This window comes from Barbus barbus, assembly GCF_936440315.1.
Source record: "Barbus barbus genome assembly, chromosome: 38".
NCBI classification, from domain to species: Eukaryota; Metazoa; Chordata; class Actinopteri; order Cypriniformes; family Cyprinidae; genus Barbus; species Barbus barbus.
Window position 1 is genome coordinate 17347158 of NC_136716.1, and position 18423 is coordinate 17365580.

General features: G+C 38.7%; 1 protein-coding gene across 1 annotated transcript in view; it reads left to right on the top strand.

Moving 5' to 3' along the window:
* LOC306858067 (TANK-binding kinase 1-binding protein 1-like) overlaps positions 1-18423 on the top strand; it is a gene marked incomplete at its 5' end in the record, with an annotated part of 36706 nt that overhangs the window by 2698 nt on the left and 15585 nt on the right. Inside the window, 5 exons of the mRNA XM_079398446.1 lie at positions 2130-2255; positions 5119-5223; positions 5862-6006; positions 11311-11510; positions 11881-11942. Of these exons, the coding sequence (XP_079254572.1) occupies positions 2130-2255; positions 5119-5223; positions 5862-6006; positions 11311-11510; positions 11881-11942 (638 nt within the window). The remainder of the gene's footprint in view (positions 1-2129; positions 2256-5118; positions 5224-5861; positions 6007-11310; positions 11511-11880; positions 11943-18423) is intronic.

Genomic DNA, 18423 nt, shown 5'->3' on the forward strand with positions numbered 1-18423 from the left:
ACAGCACTCATTAAGAGCTGTGCCTCCTTCATGTATGAAAGAGCTTTATTTATAGCCCAGCTGACACGTGAGCCGAGCAGTACATAAACAAGTATGCATGCTCTCTATAATTACCATGTCAGGCTCTCACATGAAAACTCACAAAGCCACTTATACACACAAAACAAGATGCTCCTGATGCTGTTTAGATCACACGATTGTTAGGAAAGTAGATCACGTCTCTATTAATCTTTAAACGTGATTGAGTAGCTTTTCACTAAAATAATCAGTTCTCAGAAATGACAGTAATTATTGAGCATGAAAACACTATATGCATGATATTTTGGTATCATATAAATTATCTACCAATATTAGAAATATTGAAATATATTAATATAGATTGATGTTGGACGTGATGGAACAATAGATATTGTAAAAAGCGCTATGCAAATAAACTTACAAAACTGCTGGTTCATTTGATGTGATTTTTGAGTACAATTAGATTGGGCTGCTGCCAGGCCTCTGGGAAGCTGCAGGTAGAAGATGCTCCAGATTGGATATCTTTAAAGCTTTTTGGTTTGGCTCTGCCCAAACATATGCATGTATACGCACCATCGACAGCTAGCCTTTGAAGAACAGCTGTTTTTGCAGAAGGCGAGAGAGAGCGCCTCCAGGGTTCTGCGTTCAGTGTGGCTCACTGCCTAGTAAAGGGCTAAATGTGGGGAACTAATGCACACAGCCCTTAAAGCTTGTAGGAGTAAAAATATATGAGATCCTGCACATCAAAGCACAGAGCGTCTATTGATGCCAGTAGTGAGGTAGAAGATGATGTAGGAGCTAAACTTGTAGCCTACAAGAGCAGACCTCTTTAAATGGAAAGGACTGTTTGATATCAACTGACTAATAAAACCCTCAAATTACTTAGTCACCAAGTCGCATTTATTCTGGCAATTACCTGAAACATATAACTAATACTGGCTGTATATATGTTCATATATTGCTCACTAACTCTATCCCATCTGGAGGTCATTTGAGGGTAAAAACCAATGCTTTTGCTCACTAAATACAGTAATAACAGTGATATTGTGATTTTATTACATTTTAAAGTAACTTTTGAATGTAATTTATTCCTGTGATGACAAAGCTGAATTTTCAGCAGTCGTTAATCCAGCCTTCAGTGTCACATGATTCTTCAGAAATCTGATTTGGTGGTCAAGAAACATTTGTGTCGCTTTTGAAAATGTGATTGTTTTTTTTAGGATTATTTGATAAATAAAAAGTTCAAAAGAACAGCCTTTATTTGAAATATAAATCTTTAACATTATAATGTCTATTATGTCAATTTAATGCATCCTTGCTAAATAAAAGCAATCATTTTTGCAAAGAAAAGAGAAAAACGTTCCCTGAAACTTTTGAATAATAGTGTACATTTCATTTAATTTTATATTTAATTTTATTATTTTTTTTATAGGAAAGTAAAGTATAGACTGGAAAGTAGGGATGTAAGAGGGTAACAGGCCAGGAACTTGACCCACTCTTAAAATGCAGAAAATGCCCTTTACTATACATTGTATCATGATTTATATACCCAATTATAAAGCCTTTCTCGATTCTTTTACACTGTAGAAATTATTTTTTGAAGTTGTAAATAAAAGATTATTGGAGTACATTTTAGAAGACACTCTTATTTACTTAAACATTTCATGTTTAATTCTATGTGTTACTTGCTATTTCATTGTAATTCTTTGTGAAATTTATTATTATTACAATTTCTAAGTGAAAAAGGAAATCCTACACCATTTTTTCCAGGTTAGAATTTCTAGAGATTTTTCACAAACATCTGTCTTAAAATTGTTTACCAACTGCTTTCTGTACAACTTTAATTGTGCTCAATTTGATTAATAATGTGCAATCTGTAGACCTGTAGATTGGCATATTTGTGCTGAAAAGAATGACAATGACTTCATTTAAATACTCAAAGTTTTAAACCAGTCCAGAGAGTGCCCTGTTAAACCAGATTGCAGGCTGTTAGTAAATATGATGTTTATTGCTCCAAAAATGGCACAATGTTTATTATACTCAGTCTATGTAATGGCAGTTTGTGCTTGTGATGACCCCTGTGCCACTTTTTTGCTCATTTGTGTGTACAGTTCCCCATGATAAGCGAGTTTGGAGATGACCGGAACTCCTACTGCTCCTTTGAGCCTAAAGACACAGCGCTGCTTCAGTCAGAGAATGGCAGTCTGCAACAGAGAGTCAACATGCTGACCCTCGAGGTGAGAGGACACACACCTAAATACACCCACCCACCTCTTTCTGGATTGTATTTCATTTGATGTTCTGCTAATTTCGAACAACCGCTTGTTATATTATGACTTGGCTGTATTGTGTTGTAAATCTGGATTACAAGTCACAAAATGGAAAGATTAGAGAGGTAATACGATTAGCAGGGTAATGAAGGACAACTTCAGATGCACAGTCATTCATGACAAAAGGCTTTATGTAGTCTAGACCAAGAACGAGTGTTCGTTTTTGCGTGCATGAAGCCCGCTCTCAGTCGTCTCTCCCGACTGGCTGTGATATGGAGTGTAAATGGGAAAATCATACTCTCTCTCTGCATCTCTCGGCTCATTGCCTGGCGAAGCATCTCATTAATTAATGATGCTTGTTATGTGTTTCCATTGCCACCCAGCAGCCTTCCCTCCATCTAAGAGCCAGATTTCTCTTTGTCATCTGTTCTTCTCTCTCTCCCACACCTTCCTCGCTTTTGCTGACGTTTGGTACTTTGTGTGTACGTTCCTTATTCTTCCCCACCCTCCTCATTTGACTTCCTTCTCGATTTGTGTCTTGTGTTTTATTCTTCACTTTTTTCAAACACCCAGAGCTTTGCAGTCATAAGCTATTGCTGAGATCTAATGCAGCGCTATTGAAAGTAAATACCCTGTTCAGTTATATTTTCTGAAAATAAGCTACTATTATCTGTGAAGCCAAAGGATGCAGAGAGGTGTGGTACATTATAATTGAAGTAGATGCTTATGTGTGTCTGTATTAAAATGAAAGTGCTGGGAAGAACATTTCACTTTATTATTTAAATTTTTTATATATCAGGCAGAACACTCTGTGTCTATAAATATTTTTATTCTCTCTCACACCATGTCGGTTTCCAGAGACAAGCAATTTGTCAAAGAATGAAACTTGTATGCAATATGACCAGTTGACAGAACAGTCACTTGCCCTTTCGCCACTCAACTATTACATTTCGATTTTGTAACATTCTTTTTTTTTTTTTTCTTGTAAACATAAATATTTGGTTTACTGTTGCTGATTTGTAACCAGCTTAGTTATCTGAGGTTTTGTCTAAATTAAGCATAATGTGATCAAATATAAACCAATCATAAATCACATACCACTGTTTCTCAGCAAAAGTGTGATAATGATAGTAATAATAGAATTATAGCTATAATTTTCAGATTGTAACAAATTTAGTTTTTAAAGAAAAAAAAGTTGTGAACAAAAGATTTTTGTAAAGAAAACAGCATTTAATAAATATTCATGTCAATAATAAAATAAATTAACATTAATACAAACTCATAGTTATAATTTTCAGCTTGTTGCAAATGTTCTGTTTATAAAGAAAAACATTTTATTAAAAATCATTTTATATTTATTTCTTTTTTCTTTGATTTTCTCATGTTATTTTTCATTCATGTATAAATATCTGAAAATCATTTATAGTAAATATAAAATTTATTGTAAAAATGGATCTTTCAGAAAGGAGTTTCACAACAAACAAGTTAATAAAGGAATAAGATTTAGGTCATGTGTCTAGAACCAGACAGCTGACAGCAGAACTGATATTATTGGCCTACTAGGGACATATCAAATCCATAATGGTAACAAACATACCAGTAAAAAGAAATGTGACAAGAAATAACTGACAAAATGAGAATGATTTTAATATATTTTTATTGTACACCTGCCTAACACCAAATGTTACAACAGCTTGTCTTTATACAGCTCGAGGACATCCCAACTGTAATTGTAATTCAAGAGTGTATACACACTAATGTAAAATGTACAAATGCAAAAAAAATATCTGTGATATTAAAAATTTTGAAATATCATCAGGTGTGTATAAAATCCATATGGTGTTCGGGTCTGTGGGACTCGTTTTCACTTTTTATCAAAATAAAATGTATTAATTATTTTTTCAATCTCAGACTCATTGGCCTTGGCTTATTTTCTGTGAAGAACATATATCAGAACAAATTACATTGTACACCCCCCATACACATTTATATTACACACAGGATGTTCGGGTCCATTGGACCCGGGGCTAGTAAAAGAGTGGAAATTTTTGGTCCTGTGTACCTTCACTCTGTCTTCCTATTGTCTGGGCCTGCTGTTAGTATATGTTTGTGTGTGTTTATGTGTGTATGTACGTGTGTGTTTATGTGTGTATGTACGTGTGTGTGTATGTGTGTGCATGTTTATGTGGTTTATAAGGACACAAATTTGTATAATGACATTGGTATGACAGAGGTATTACAATATGAAGGTGGTTCATGAGGACACTGCCTATGTCCCCGTAATTCAAAAGGCTTAAAAAACATACTAAATGGTGTTTTTTTGAAAATCTAATAATGCCCAAAGTCTCCTGTGAGGGCTAAGTTTAGGTGTAGGGTTGGTGTAGGGCAATAGAACACACAGTTTGTTCAGTATAAAAACCATTACGCCTATGGAGAGTCCCCATAAACCACAAAAACCAACGTGTGTGTGTGTGTGTGTGAGAGAGAGAGAGAGAGAGTCTGTTAGAGTGAGTGCAAGCGTGAGTTTTGTGTTTCTGCCCCTGCCATTCCCGCACAAGGTTGTAGCACTTTAATTCATAAATGTGATCTAACAATGGTAAAGGGGAAAGTTTGACCATATATGCTGTTTATATTTTTTGTAATTGGGATGAAATAAACATCTGTTGAGTATTTTAACTTATCACTTTTGATTGTGTTGAATCAATAACCCAAAACTGCAGCGGGCCCACTAGACCCACAAACACTGGCTGAGTAACAAAAATATGAACACCACACAAGGGTTAAGCCAAAGGAAAGTCCTTTTAATGATAGGAGTGTTTGTGTTCTCCAGCTTCAGAAGAGCAAAGAGCGAGAGGAGCAGCTTGAAGATGTCATTCAGGCCTATGAGAAAATCCACATGGAGAAGTCCAGCCTTCAGCGAGACCTCGACAAGATGGTGAGAACTCTCCTAAAACATTCATTCCACCACATCCATGCTAAGTTTGGCTGCCGAGCGGATGGGCAGTTGCGATAATTAGCCTCTCCATGTGCTTCAGGCTTTAATCCAACCAGGTGTCCATTTGATTAATCTTGTACGCTCTGTGTGAATGTAATTGGGCTCTTATATTACCCAGCCAAGCACTCATATAAGTGGATGATGCTGGATATCTGTAATCATATATGTGCATTTGCATCCTCCGTTTTAAACACGGGTCTCAAATGCTTCGAACGGATTTGGCTGGGACCAAAAGATTGAGTTTTTGAAAATTGCATGATGCAAGCGTTTGAGCATTTGTGCCGTTCGCCTCTCTGAAACACTCAGCCAGCTATCAGCTGTTACATCTACATGTTCTCATCTTTTATTGCTGACAAAAATTCCTCATGGACGCGAATGCCGGAAGAATCTGCATGGTGAAGTAATGGCCTCTTTGCCCTTGTATATCTTTTGATCAGTCCCTCATCGACTGCCTTACTCTCTGTACTTTCTCTTGATGTTTTATTTTTAATCTTTTATAATCTTTTACTTTTGTGCCCATCTCTTTCCCTTTCCCTCTCTTCTTGTCTTTTTCTTCTCTTGCTCTTTTCTGGGCTCAGGCGTCTCTGGTGGAGAAACATGTTGAGCGGATCCACAGTTTAGAGGCAGCTCTGAGGCAAAGGGAGAGCTCACTACACAAACTCAACACACAGCTACACAATAAAGACATGCAGTATCTGCAACTACACAGCCCTGACTCGCATAGTAAGTCTTGTTTTGTCTGTAATGTATGCATCCAGGTGTTCATTTATAAATCACTCAGTGGCCTAGAACCTGTTGATGTGTGCCTAAAACCACCACGCTGACTCATTCACTCCACAGTAATTGTCACATTAGTCACTGTACAAGGACAGAGTGAAACAAAAGTGAGTGCATTCAGACAATATTGCACTTTGTAAGATCTTACAGTTGTTTTACATCCTGAACGACAGAAACTATCTGAAGTCTGTTCAGACTGAGATGAAACAAACACACACAAAAATCACGTATCACATATGGATATGATTTGGATTAGGTTTGTAAATATTTCCATTTTTCTGTTCAGACTTATTAAAAAAAAATAGTTTTGAGTTGAAACAACAACCTATTTAAAAACTTAAAACTTTTAATTTATCCTCTAATTAAATACCAACTCTCACTGTAAAAGTAAATTGCATGCAATCTGATCGACAAGCTGCAACTTGACTGTTCACACTATACTGTACATGTGAAGTCAATATATGGGACATGTCAGAAATTTATCCGACTATCCGATTGCCGGTTGGGTGAGGTTACACTGCCCTGCAAACGATGCACAAAACTGAAATTTGGCCCAATGTAAAAAAAAAAAAAAAAGTATGACTTAGAAAGCGATTCAAAAATCTCAGAGTGTATGCCCCAGATTTAAAATAGCCTTTTTCTTTGGATGTAGCCTACCAGTGCAAAGCATTTTCAATATAATTGAAGCAAGTGAATTATACTTTACCTTCAGGGTTTGAAATGAACACCCGCCAAATGCGGGTAAAAATCAGCTATGGGGGGTAACGTTGTCAAATCACTAGCCAATTTGGCGTGTTACTTTTCGTAAGTTATGTTCACTCATTAATGTCTTGGGGAAGTTCATGCAAGCAAATACTGAACTCGTGAGACATCATGACAGTATCGAGTATATTGCAAAAACCAAACTAAACGCCTACAGAGTCAGAGTGCACTCATACGCGCATGTGATGAAGTCTGGTTAGACTAGCTTAGTGCGCGCGCGCATTTAGAGTGCGTTCTTTCACTGCGTGATTCAGTCTATTAACATGCATTAAGAAAGATCATAATTCAATATAAGGGGGCAGAAAATGTATATATTTATATCAATTCATATAGTTAATCAATATCACACGAAGAGTGCCGTTTTTCTAAAAATCAGCATGGTTACAAATGTGATATTGATTTTATTCAACAGTTCAATAAACAATAAGTTAATATCAAGAGACTTACGTTGTATCCACCATATTTCCTGTTTTTGTGCTATTTCGACAACAAAAAATATTCCAAATGTCTCTGAGCAACATGATGGTGTTTTGTTCCTGAATGAATCAATCAATCGTTTAAATGATTCGGTTCAATCGAAATGACTCACTTAATAACAGTGACTTGATGCCACCTACTGGTGATTTTAATTTCACATTTACAGTATCTTTTCATTTTTTTTAATAATTTCAAATATCAGTATTCAACATTTCATGTTTAAAATATCAAAACATTATTTATGCATTTGTAACGGCAGGTTAAAGCATTCCATGTCCCTCGGACCACAGAATATGAAGAATATCAAAAACTTTAGGAGCCAGCTGTCCACGGCAGTCCTTAAGATACCAGTCCGCAAAATATCATCTAATTAACTTTATCGATAAAATCCCAGAAAATGTTGAGATTATTTTTTTGTTAGTATTGCACACCCCTAGTACTGACACAAAATCATTTGCAACGGTTGCTTTGTCACTTCCAGTGTAGACAGCCTCGGCTGTTGGTTTATTTATGTTGGGTCTTTTTTTTGGCTAGTAGAATTTATGAATGGCCGGTAACTTAAATTTAGTAGCCAAATTGGCTGGTGAGTGAAAAAGTTAATTTCAATCCCTGTTCACCTTACTGTAAAGTGTATATCAATGTTTTACTCAGTTTTAATTGGAAACGCCACAAGTGACAAATTGGGGAAAACGAGTTTATCCTTTATGAGCAAAGTCAGTAAGTTTTAGTCTAATAACATTAACTAGCATGTTTGGGAAGAAAGAAAATCATCCGCAACACCAAATGAGATAGTGTTATGTGTCTGGTGTGTACAGTAAAACACAACGAAACCATATAATAAAGAGTTCTTTTAATTAACCACAGACTGAGCAGGACACAACCAAACACAAATCCAAAACGATAGCAGACAAAAGGAACAATGGGGAACACAGGCTTTATATACACTAAACAATCATGGAGAAACAGAAACAGGTGTGGAGCTAATTAACTAATCAGGGCAACTAAGATTAGTTGCTAGGTCAAAAGGAAGACTTAAGGCAGGAGGACTAGAACACAAACAAAAGTCCATAACTGTAACATATCGCCCCCTCCCGGAACGGCGCGTCCTCACGCCGACAACAGTCCAACAGAGGGAGGGCATGGAGCAGATGATGGGCAAGCAAAAAGAAAAAAGGGCAGAAAGTCCAAAAAAATAAGTCCATGGCATGGGGGAGTGGAGGGTGGGAGGAGCCCGGAGCAGGAGGAGCCAGGTGGCAATCCAGAGGCCAGCCAGGATGGCGGCCCATGGTGGAGTCGACAGCGGGAGGAGCCATGGGTGAGATGGGACCGCCAACACCAGTGGGCCGACTGACAGAGATGATGCCAGTGGAGTAGGAGCCCAGGTAGGAGCAGAGCAGCCGCAGAGCCTGGGTGACACAGAGGATCCGGAGGGCCTAGGTGGAGTCCGGGTCTCGAAGGTTGGAGGCGGAGACTGGGGATCCTCCAACCCCGAGGTAGCTGGTGGTAGGAAGTCCAGAAGCGCAACCGACCCACTGGACATGGCATACTGAGGGTGAGCTGAGGGGCTTTCCTGAGGCAGCCGAGACAGGGCTGATGGACAGGTTGGCTGATACAGAGGAGGGAGTGGGAGGGAACCTCCTTGAGATTTTCCATCGAGGAGCTGGCTGAGGAAGGAGTACTGGACGGAACTGGCAGGGGCACTGGAGAGCTGGACGGAACCGGCGGGGGAAGCCAGAATTCCTCCTCACTCAAACAGTCCAATAGTTCAGAGTCCAGTAACAGCTCACCCTCAGTGGTGGGAGTGTGGGCAGGGTTATCCTCCATTCCCTTGATCTCCACAATTATTCCCACGACGCACGGTGTTGCTGGCTCACACACCTGGTCTGTCGCGTTCTTGAGTCCTGGCTCCGGGCGATGAGAGGCTCCGTCACTTTAAATGGTGTTGGCTGTTTAATCACGGCCGGGTCGGGCTCTGCGGTTGCAGTGGGCTCTGGCGAACACTCCGTGCTGCGAGATGGTGAGGGCTGACTGGGCTCTGGATCGGGGCTGGAGTTGTCCTAGGGAGGGCAGACAGAGAAAAACAGTCCATTATTCTCCAGCACCCACTCCAAACAAGCGGCAAAATTCTCCTTTGGACCGTCCACTGGCAGGCGTGCCTTACACCGCTTGCTCAGGCTGGTGATGTAGAAAACAAAAAGCGAGCGGTCCGGGAAGTGAGTAAGGCATGCCAGATCAATAAAGTTCCTGTGTGGTCTTCCAGCAGACTGTCCTGCTGCTCCAGGCAAATCAGCTGGACTGCAGGCAGGTCCATAGTGCGAGAGGAATGAAAGAAACAAAAAACTAAAGAAAAACGCAGCTAAATATACTCAACTTTGAGGGTCTGCTATTCTGTTACGTGTCTGTTATGTACAGCAAAACGCACAACGAAAGAGTATAATAAAGAGTTCTTTTAATTAACCACAGACTTAGCAGGGCACAACCAAACACAAATTCAAAACGATAGCAGACAAAGGAACAATGGAGAACACAGGCTTTATATACTGAACACAATCATGGAGAAACAGAAACAGGTGTGGAGCTAATTAACTAATCAGGGCAACTAAGATTACTAAGAAGACTAAGGCAGGAGGACTAGAACACAAACAAAAGTCCATAACTGTAACATATCGCCACACACAAATATATATATCTATGTAAAACATACATCAGGTTGTTTATTATCCCATTCATTATTCATAATTTTATGTTCCTCCTTCATTTGTATTCCACTTCAACAACAGATTGTGTATTGGGGTCTTTGAAGTGTCCTGTTTCATTATATATGCACCACATTTTCTATCCAGTTTTCAATCTAGCCTAATTTTGTTTTTTCAAAGAGCACCTCTCCTATGAAGGACTTCAAACAGGGCCAATCGTCTGCCCTCTTGTCCTTTTGGTCCTCTTTGTTTTTTCCCCCAATGACAGTGTTGTGTTGCATCTCTTTCATTTTACCCCATTTCCCACTTCCTTTCTCTCTTTCCTTTCACTGTCCCTGAGGCTCAGAAAAGACTCTCACCAAAGAAACTATGTAACTAAATGGAAAGCATATTTGCGAGAAGAAGGTCACACCTTTTCTCCTGTGACCCCTTCCCGGGATCTAAAACGTTTCAGTCAAACTCGAAGGCACTCAACAGAAGTCAAATAATCCCAGAGAACTTCATCAAATTATGTATTTATGTAAATTACGCAAAAGAGATGTTCTGTAACCCTGTCAGAAAATAATACAAGAATGATGTAAATTTTGTGTGTGCTCATGAATACAAATATTACATGCAAATATGAAAAAAAAGAATAAAAATCATTTCACTGCGGTTTTGGTGCGAGATGTAGGCGTGCAGGGGTGTGTGTTTTCAGCTTGCTTATTGCTGAACTGTCACAATAGCTGCTGGCTCAAGGACGGCTTTTCTATGAGCCGCTGAATCATCATGCCCACGCCGGGGGTGAGGAGCAGGATGCTCTGACAGGAAAGAGTTCAGTCTTGCATTCTCCATCTTCAAGGTTTCAAAGCTACATGGAGTAAAGGACGTGTGTAGGGGGACTTTAGGTTGGACTTCAGCCCTGTTAACAATGTTGGCCCTGAGGCGGCCACCAAACCTCCTGTCCAGAAATGTGTAAGTTGGCGTCTGATGAAGGAGAGAATTTCCCATTGCGTAACATAAAGAAATACAAATGAGGTATTTGTTGGTCTGTTTTGAGGGACAGATGAGATCAGATCTGTTGCTTCAAAGACATGCTGTCGGACAATTTGTCTGCAGCCTCATAGGACAAGATGTTTAAGGAAACCTAACATTATAGTCAATTTATTTCTGTCTCCACTTAAAACTCCACTTAAACTTTGAAAAGGTAGGGAGTTAATTTTAGCCTTTTAATGTGTAATTCTGCTATCCTAGCTGCCTGGACGAACATTGATTTTTATTAATTGACGCAATGTGTTGGACTTGTCTGGTCATAATAACTGTCGTATCTCTCTAGTGCTAGACTGCCCCATGACCCTACAGAGCTCCCGAAGTCTGGACACCCTCTCTGACCTCAAACTGCAGCGTCTGGAGGCAGAACTAGAGGGGGCAAGGCACGAGGCTCAGGGGGCGTGTCAGAGGGAAGAGGAACTAAAAGGAGAATGTGAGAGGTTACGGGAAGAACTGAGAGAATTTCAAAGCAACCAGAGACAGAGGGTCAGTAATAAACACACACATGCTTAAAGACTCAAATAGGAACTACACATTGTCAAAATTGATTTTTGCCTGAAGTCAGGTCTCTTAGACTCTGATATATACTGTAACCGACAGTTTTCCATCACGTGAATAAATTTACGATTTAAAATATATTCAAATAATTATTTTAAATTGTAAAACATAATATGAAATTAAATTTCATAATAGTGGCTTTACTTAATTTTTGGTCAAATAAATGCAACCTTTAGACCTTAAAAAAAAAAAAAAAACATTAAAATTATCCAAACTTTTGTAAGTTCACATATAATTCTGATTGCATATAAATTATATACAAAATGTATGAAGCCTAACATGTTGCTCTTTTGCACAGGATGTGAATTCCACATGTGGACAGTGTGATGTGGAGTGGATAAAGAAAGTTGGAGATGAACAGTAAGTGTCTGTTTCATTGATTTAAAGCTTACAGCTGTGCATATTAACTTTTAAGTTATTGCTTTGTAAATCCATTTGATTAAATTTGCTGCTATGTTATTTGCTGCAGTTGCATGGCTAGTTTCCTTTGGATCAGTGGGCCATGGATGTTTGCCAGTAGAGGGCAGTATAGCTATTGGCAAGCCTCCAGATCATAGTCTCACAGAAGTGGTCAAAAAGTATTCTCTCTCACAGAAGTGGTCTAAAGTGTTCTCTTAAACTGATGCTGAATACAATACAGGTGAACTGAAAGTAACCTGTGTTGAAGTGAAATGGGGATTCTTGGAAAGGAAGGTCGCAAGTAATGCCTACGTCTCTTTTGCACCTCAGTTTCACACTCTACTCCCCCTCTTTGTTTGAACTGCTGGTTCTTGTAAAAGTCGTGATTTAACAGAAAACGGCCAAAACCTTATATGCAGTTACTCAGACATTCTTATGCTGGAAGTTTTCGATGTTTTTGTCTTGTTTTCTGGTGGAGGGGTTTATTGGGAAAAAAAATACTTTCATTTTCATAGACACTGATTCTAAAGAAAAGGCAAAAGACGATCTGGGGTTTCGATAATAATTGAAATTGGTATCCCTAATTGTTTCACATACTGTGTGTGGATGTTATATTCTTTTTCTTAACTTAAATTTAAACTCAGTTTGAAAGTGCACAGATTATATTGATTTTAATAGCAACTTTTTGGTGTTCACCAGGTACAATTGTTGAAGTCTTGATTTTAAATCATCGTTGAGTCATCAACACTTGAGAAGTTGCATCGATACATGGCATTTGCATCAGCTAAAAATTCAGATGAAAAATTATTTGATGGAAAACTAGCTAAAGCATTGCCAGTTAAATTGACTTAGCAGTCTCTGTGTGTAAAAAGGTGTTGTCCCAACTTGTCAACCATAAACCCAAGAGTGTCACTTCCGAGTAAATATAGATATTCTCAATTATTGTGTGTGTGTGTATATATATATATATATATATATATATATATATGACACAGGAAGTGCTCATAATACCAAGTTGCAGGCATTGTTCCAAACAAGTACAAGCTAAAATGGAAAGGAATAAATAAAGAGAAAGACAAGTTGTTTTTTTAAGATGAAATCAAATAGTGTTGAAAGAGATGAGTTTTCAGCTGTCGCTTGAAGATTGTCAGGGATTTAGCATTCCGGATAGGGGTGGGAAGATATATATATATATATCTTCCCACCCCTATCCGGATATATATATATATATATATATATAGAGAGAGAGAGAGAGAGAATATGTATGCTAACTGTTACGGGGCTGACGAGACGTGAGACGTGCGGATCCATTTGCAAAGCTTTATTGTGAAACATGGTCAGTAAACAGGCAGGGTCAGATAGTGGCAAACAGGTATAGCAAGGGCAAGACAAAGCAGTCCGTGGAGCAAGCGTGGGTCGACGATCAACGAACAGTATCCAAAGGGGCAAGGCAGAGAGATAATCCAGAGACGAGAGCAATAAATCCAAACGGGGAGCGAACAGAGTCCAAACGGCAGAGGCTAAGGGTAAATCCAGTAAACACGGGCAGGGTCAGACACGGCAGGAAAACAAGGCAAGACTAAGACTAGGACTATGAATATGACTATGGCTCTGGCTCTGTAAAGTTGCTATCGCTTGGGGAGTGATAAATGCAAACAATTACAGAAACTGAACAGACACACGGAAGGCACGGTAAAGCAGCTAGCGCTAGGAGAGCACTAAATGCAGACAAATACTCGGCCCTGAGCAAGAGCAAGTCCCAGGCTTAAATAGAGAGTGAGTGATTGTGAAATGAGCATCAGGTGTGTGTGATGTGTGAATGGTGACAGCTGTGATCTGTGCAATGCATTGTGGGAAATGGAGTCCAGTGTGTTGTGAGTGAAAGTCAATGTGGTGAACGGGTGACCTCTGGTGGTGGTTAACCGGGAGAGCATGGACCAGATTCGTGACACTAACATTCAGCACGTATCTGACTTTCATTGATTTGTTTGGTTTGATATCAGACAGCAGTCCTTAAAGTGCATTATTTTCCCAAATGGTAACACTTTAGAGTACGGTTCCATCATTAATGAATAACTACACAGGAACAAATGAGTACTGCAATATTAACACTTCAGTAACTACTAGTAACTAACAAGAAACTCTGATTAATGAATTAGTAAGCAGTGTTGGGAAGTAACTAGTTTCATGTAACTTAATTATGTAATTTAATTACAAAATAAATGTAACTGTAATCTGTTATAGTTACTGAGAAAAATGTGTAATTAAATTACAGTTACTCATCAAAACATTAATGATTACAAAGGGGGTTACATCTGATTTAATGCATACAGATTTAATTGATTTCTTTCATAAATTGCATTGACTGCTCTAATATATGAGACATCAGGAGTTCAGAACATAGAATAGGACACATGCTTATTCGATAACTGTTTTATTTTCTATTTGGGTTTATGTATATACTATTTTTTTTTAAGATTAACTTTTTTTTCAAGCCATTTTTAGATGCCAGTTTTTCCTGTCATAGCTATGCAAAGATTTGATTTTAAAAACAGTATCATAGCTACTAAACTATTTCTTGTTATGGTTTTAAATCAGTATTTAACCTCAGAATGATCTCAAAGTAAATCTGATTTTGTGGTAGCTGTGCTTTAAAATTTAATTATTATCATTTTAATTCAAGGGATAAAGGATTGTGAAAGTGAAAGTAATCAGTTGAAAACATTAGAAAATTGGAAAAGTAATCAAAAAGTAATCAGTTACATTACCTTAATAAAGTCATTGAAATAGTTACTACATTTTAGATAGGGTAACTTGTAATCTGTAACCTATTACATTTCCAAAGTAGACTTCCCAGCACTGTTAGTAAGTAATAGAGCTTAGTCGAATATAGCAACTACTATTTTTTCATACCTCCCTTAGAATTAAGAACTAATGTATACCGTCCATAATTATTATGAATAATGCATAATGTATAATTAATTCTAAAGTGAAGGTCATGGTAACCGACTTTAATGACTCAAATATTACTAAAGTCTTCATAAGGAATTACTAATTGTTTTTATTAGTATTCTAAAGTGAATAACATGATAATTCTCTAGTATACTAAAATCATTGTAAGTAATTGGGGGTTTTGTAAGGTTCCGGATAATAATTCCTTTTTCTAGATTTGGTAACACTTGAGTCATTACTAGTGGGTTACCATGATCTTCACTTTAGAATACTGATCCAAATAATTAGTAATTCCTTTAGAAGGATGATGTAACACTTGAGTCATGCCATCTAAAGCCTTACATATACCTCAAAAGCTTACAATGACATCAGTCAATATTAGGAAGTTAGCATGCTTTTCACTTTAGAATACTGATCCAAGTTATTATAGTCCAGGTGATATGTGCAAAACTTGAGGCGATATGTTCACTTTTTCATAAAAGCATGAAATTTGGTACACTTGTACAGCTTACGGCCCTAAACATTTTCAGAAATGGAGCCATAGCAAAAACACCTCATGGTTGCCATGGCGACCATTTTTCTTTCCGCCATAACCAAATGATGTATTTTGTGTCATATCTCCTGAACCAAACACGGTAACACAGAAAAGGTGATGTCTATCCCTATGTTTTTGTGCTCAAGAATTATTAATTTGTTACATTTATATAGCGCTTTTCTGGGTACTCAAAGCGCTTTACATGGAAGGGGGAATCTCAGTCTCAACTACCACAATGTGCAGCATCCACCTGGATGATGCAACAGCAGCCATATTGCGTCAGAACGCCCACCACACACCAGCTAAATAATATTTTATTCAATAGTACAATAAAAGATGGTTTTCAAGAATACAATAATTTATTTCAGAGATATAAAAAATATCATCTCAAGTAAGTGTATTTTTCCTTACCTCTCAGGTATAGAATAAGGTAGGCGGTAGTATGTTTCCAATACATTTTTGTTCTCTCTCAACAATGCTCTAACATCACACACAGATGGCAACGCAATCTTACTAAACTGTGTCCTATCTGCACTTCTTCTGCTGCACCTATGACATTTTCTCTGGGTCTCTGGAATTGTCAGTCAGCTGTCAACAAACTTCATTCTGGCCATTGCTTCTCAGTCTACTCTTAGTATCTTGAGCTTGACTGAGAACTGGATGAAGACTCTGCAACCCCTGCTGTTCTCTCTAACAACTTCCCTTTCTCTCACAACCCTCGTCAGGTTGGAAGGATACTGGTCTCTTATCATTTCTAATAATTGGAAATACTCAACCCACTCTTCCCTATGCATTAAAAATTATTTTGAATTTCAACTACTGAGTAGTTAAACTCCATATTGTAATGATTTATCACATTCCTAGTAAAATATGATCCTTTATAGAGGAGCTGTATGGGCTGCTGTCCTCATTCTCTGTGGATGGCAGTCCACTTGTAGTCTTTGGTGACTTAGAAATCCATCTGGAGAAGCCTTACACTGCAGAATTCCACTTTCACTCCTAGCTTCATTCAATCTCAAATGGCTTAGCACCACAAGCACTGACAAATCAGCAACCAGCTTGACTTAATTTACACATGCAATTGTATCACAGACAACATTTGGTAAAACCTCTAGACATCTCTGCTCATTTCTTTATTAGAAATGTGTGCCACCAATTCCTCTACCAGGTACTTTTAGGCAAAACCTACGCTCCCTTTCCCTTCCCTTTCCCGTTTTGATGAGCAGTCTTTTGGGTGGCTCACCAATGTAATAGATTTCTCTAATATAAAAAATTAAGTATACTTGACCAAACTTTTTGTGGGGAGAAGAATTTATTGAAGATTGTAGTGTAGCAGTTCTTCAATAGCAATGTTAGCATGTCTTCCTTCAAACAATCTTAACCCTTGTATGAATCCTAGCTTCTCCCAAAGTTCTGACTGTGGGATATAATTGTATACCAGAAGACAAAAGGGCTAGAAACAATACTGTTAGGACCTTCCCGCTGGAGATCCTGCAATCTACAAGACGTTCTTGAGGAATGCTGTTCCTTTGTTATTCTAATGGAATGGGCCATTTGCTTCACAACTTTATAGACACAGTTACATTATTTTTTCACAGAATGACCAACTGACCGTTCACCAATCGGGTTTCAGCAGCAGCCGTTCAACTGAGACTGCTTTGCTGTCGGTCACTGTAGCCCTGCAGTTAGAGAAAGCTGATTCCAAATCATCAGTTCTTATTCTGCTGGATCTGTCTGCCACTTTTGACACTGTGAATAATCAGATTATCCTGTCATTCCATCTGCACTCCACTGGTTTGAATCCTATCTCACAGGTAGGTCTTTCAGGGTTTCTGGCCACTGGCCATCTGTTCTTCACCATATACACTACATCACTGGGACCCATTATACAAGCACATGCTACCAAATTCTGCCATTGATGACACACAGCTCTATCATTACTTTCAACCAAACAATCCAATAGTAGCTGCATGGATCTCAGTAGCTGCCTGGCAAACATCTCGACATGGATGAAGGAACATCACCTGCAGCTCAACCTGGCAAAGACTGAGCTTCTCGTTTTCCCTGCCACTCCAACTCTACAGCATGATTTCATCATCCTGCTAGGTTCATCAAAAATTATTCTTTGGTGACCAACTGACCTTCAAGGACCATATTGTAAAGACAGCTCGATCATGCATGTTTGCATTGCACAACATCAGGAGGATCAGGCACTTCCAAACAGAGCATGCTGAACAACTTCTTGCCCAGGCCCTTGTCATTTCTAGGTTGGACTATTGCAATGCTCTTCTAGCTGGACTTCCATCATGCGCAAACAAACTTCGACAAATGTTTCAGAATGCAGTGGCATGACTGATCTTCCATGAGCCCAAAAGGGCCCAATTCACACCTCTCTTTATCTCCCTGCACTGGCTACAGGTTGCGGCTCACATCAAGTTCAAGACATTGATGTTTGCGTACAGAACAGCCACAGGCTCAGCACCCTCCTACTTCCTCCTCACTCTTATTAATCTACATCCCCTCCAGAAGCCTGAGATCTGTAAGTAAGTGATGCCTTGTGGTAACATCAGAGAGGCATTTTCGTTCACCTTTCCTGGCTGGTGAAATGATCTTCCCACAATCGCAGTAATTAACAGAACACCCGACACTTTATCTGACAGCAACACCAATTTAATCCTATACCCGACCCATTTGACATAAAAACTGCAACCCGAACCACACCTGCATTAAATCTCCTATATGAGGTAGAAAAAACTCATTTACTAAAACTTTTATTCAAATTGTGAATAGATTAAATACAGAAAGCAAGCAAAGAGCACCCCCTTTAATATAATCACTACAGCTGTCAATCAGTGGCAGCGCGATTGGATACATTGCTCAGCGTGTACTGGACCGAGTCGAAATAGTCTTGGTTATTGGACCCGCAAGCCGCACGTGCTTGTCAACGTCCGGCCC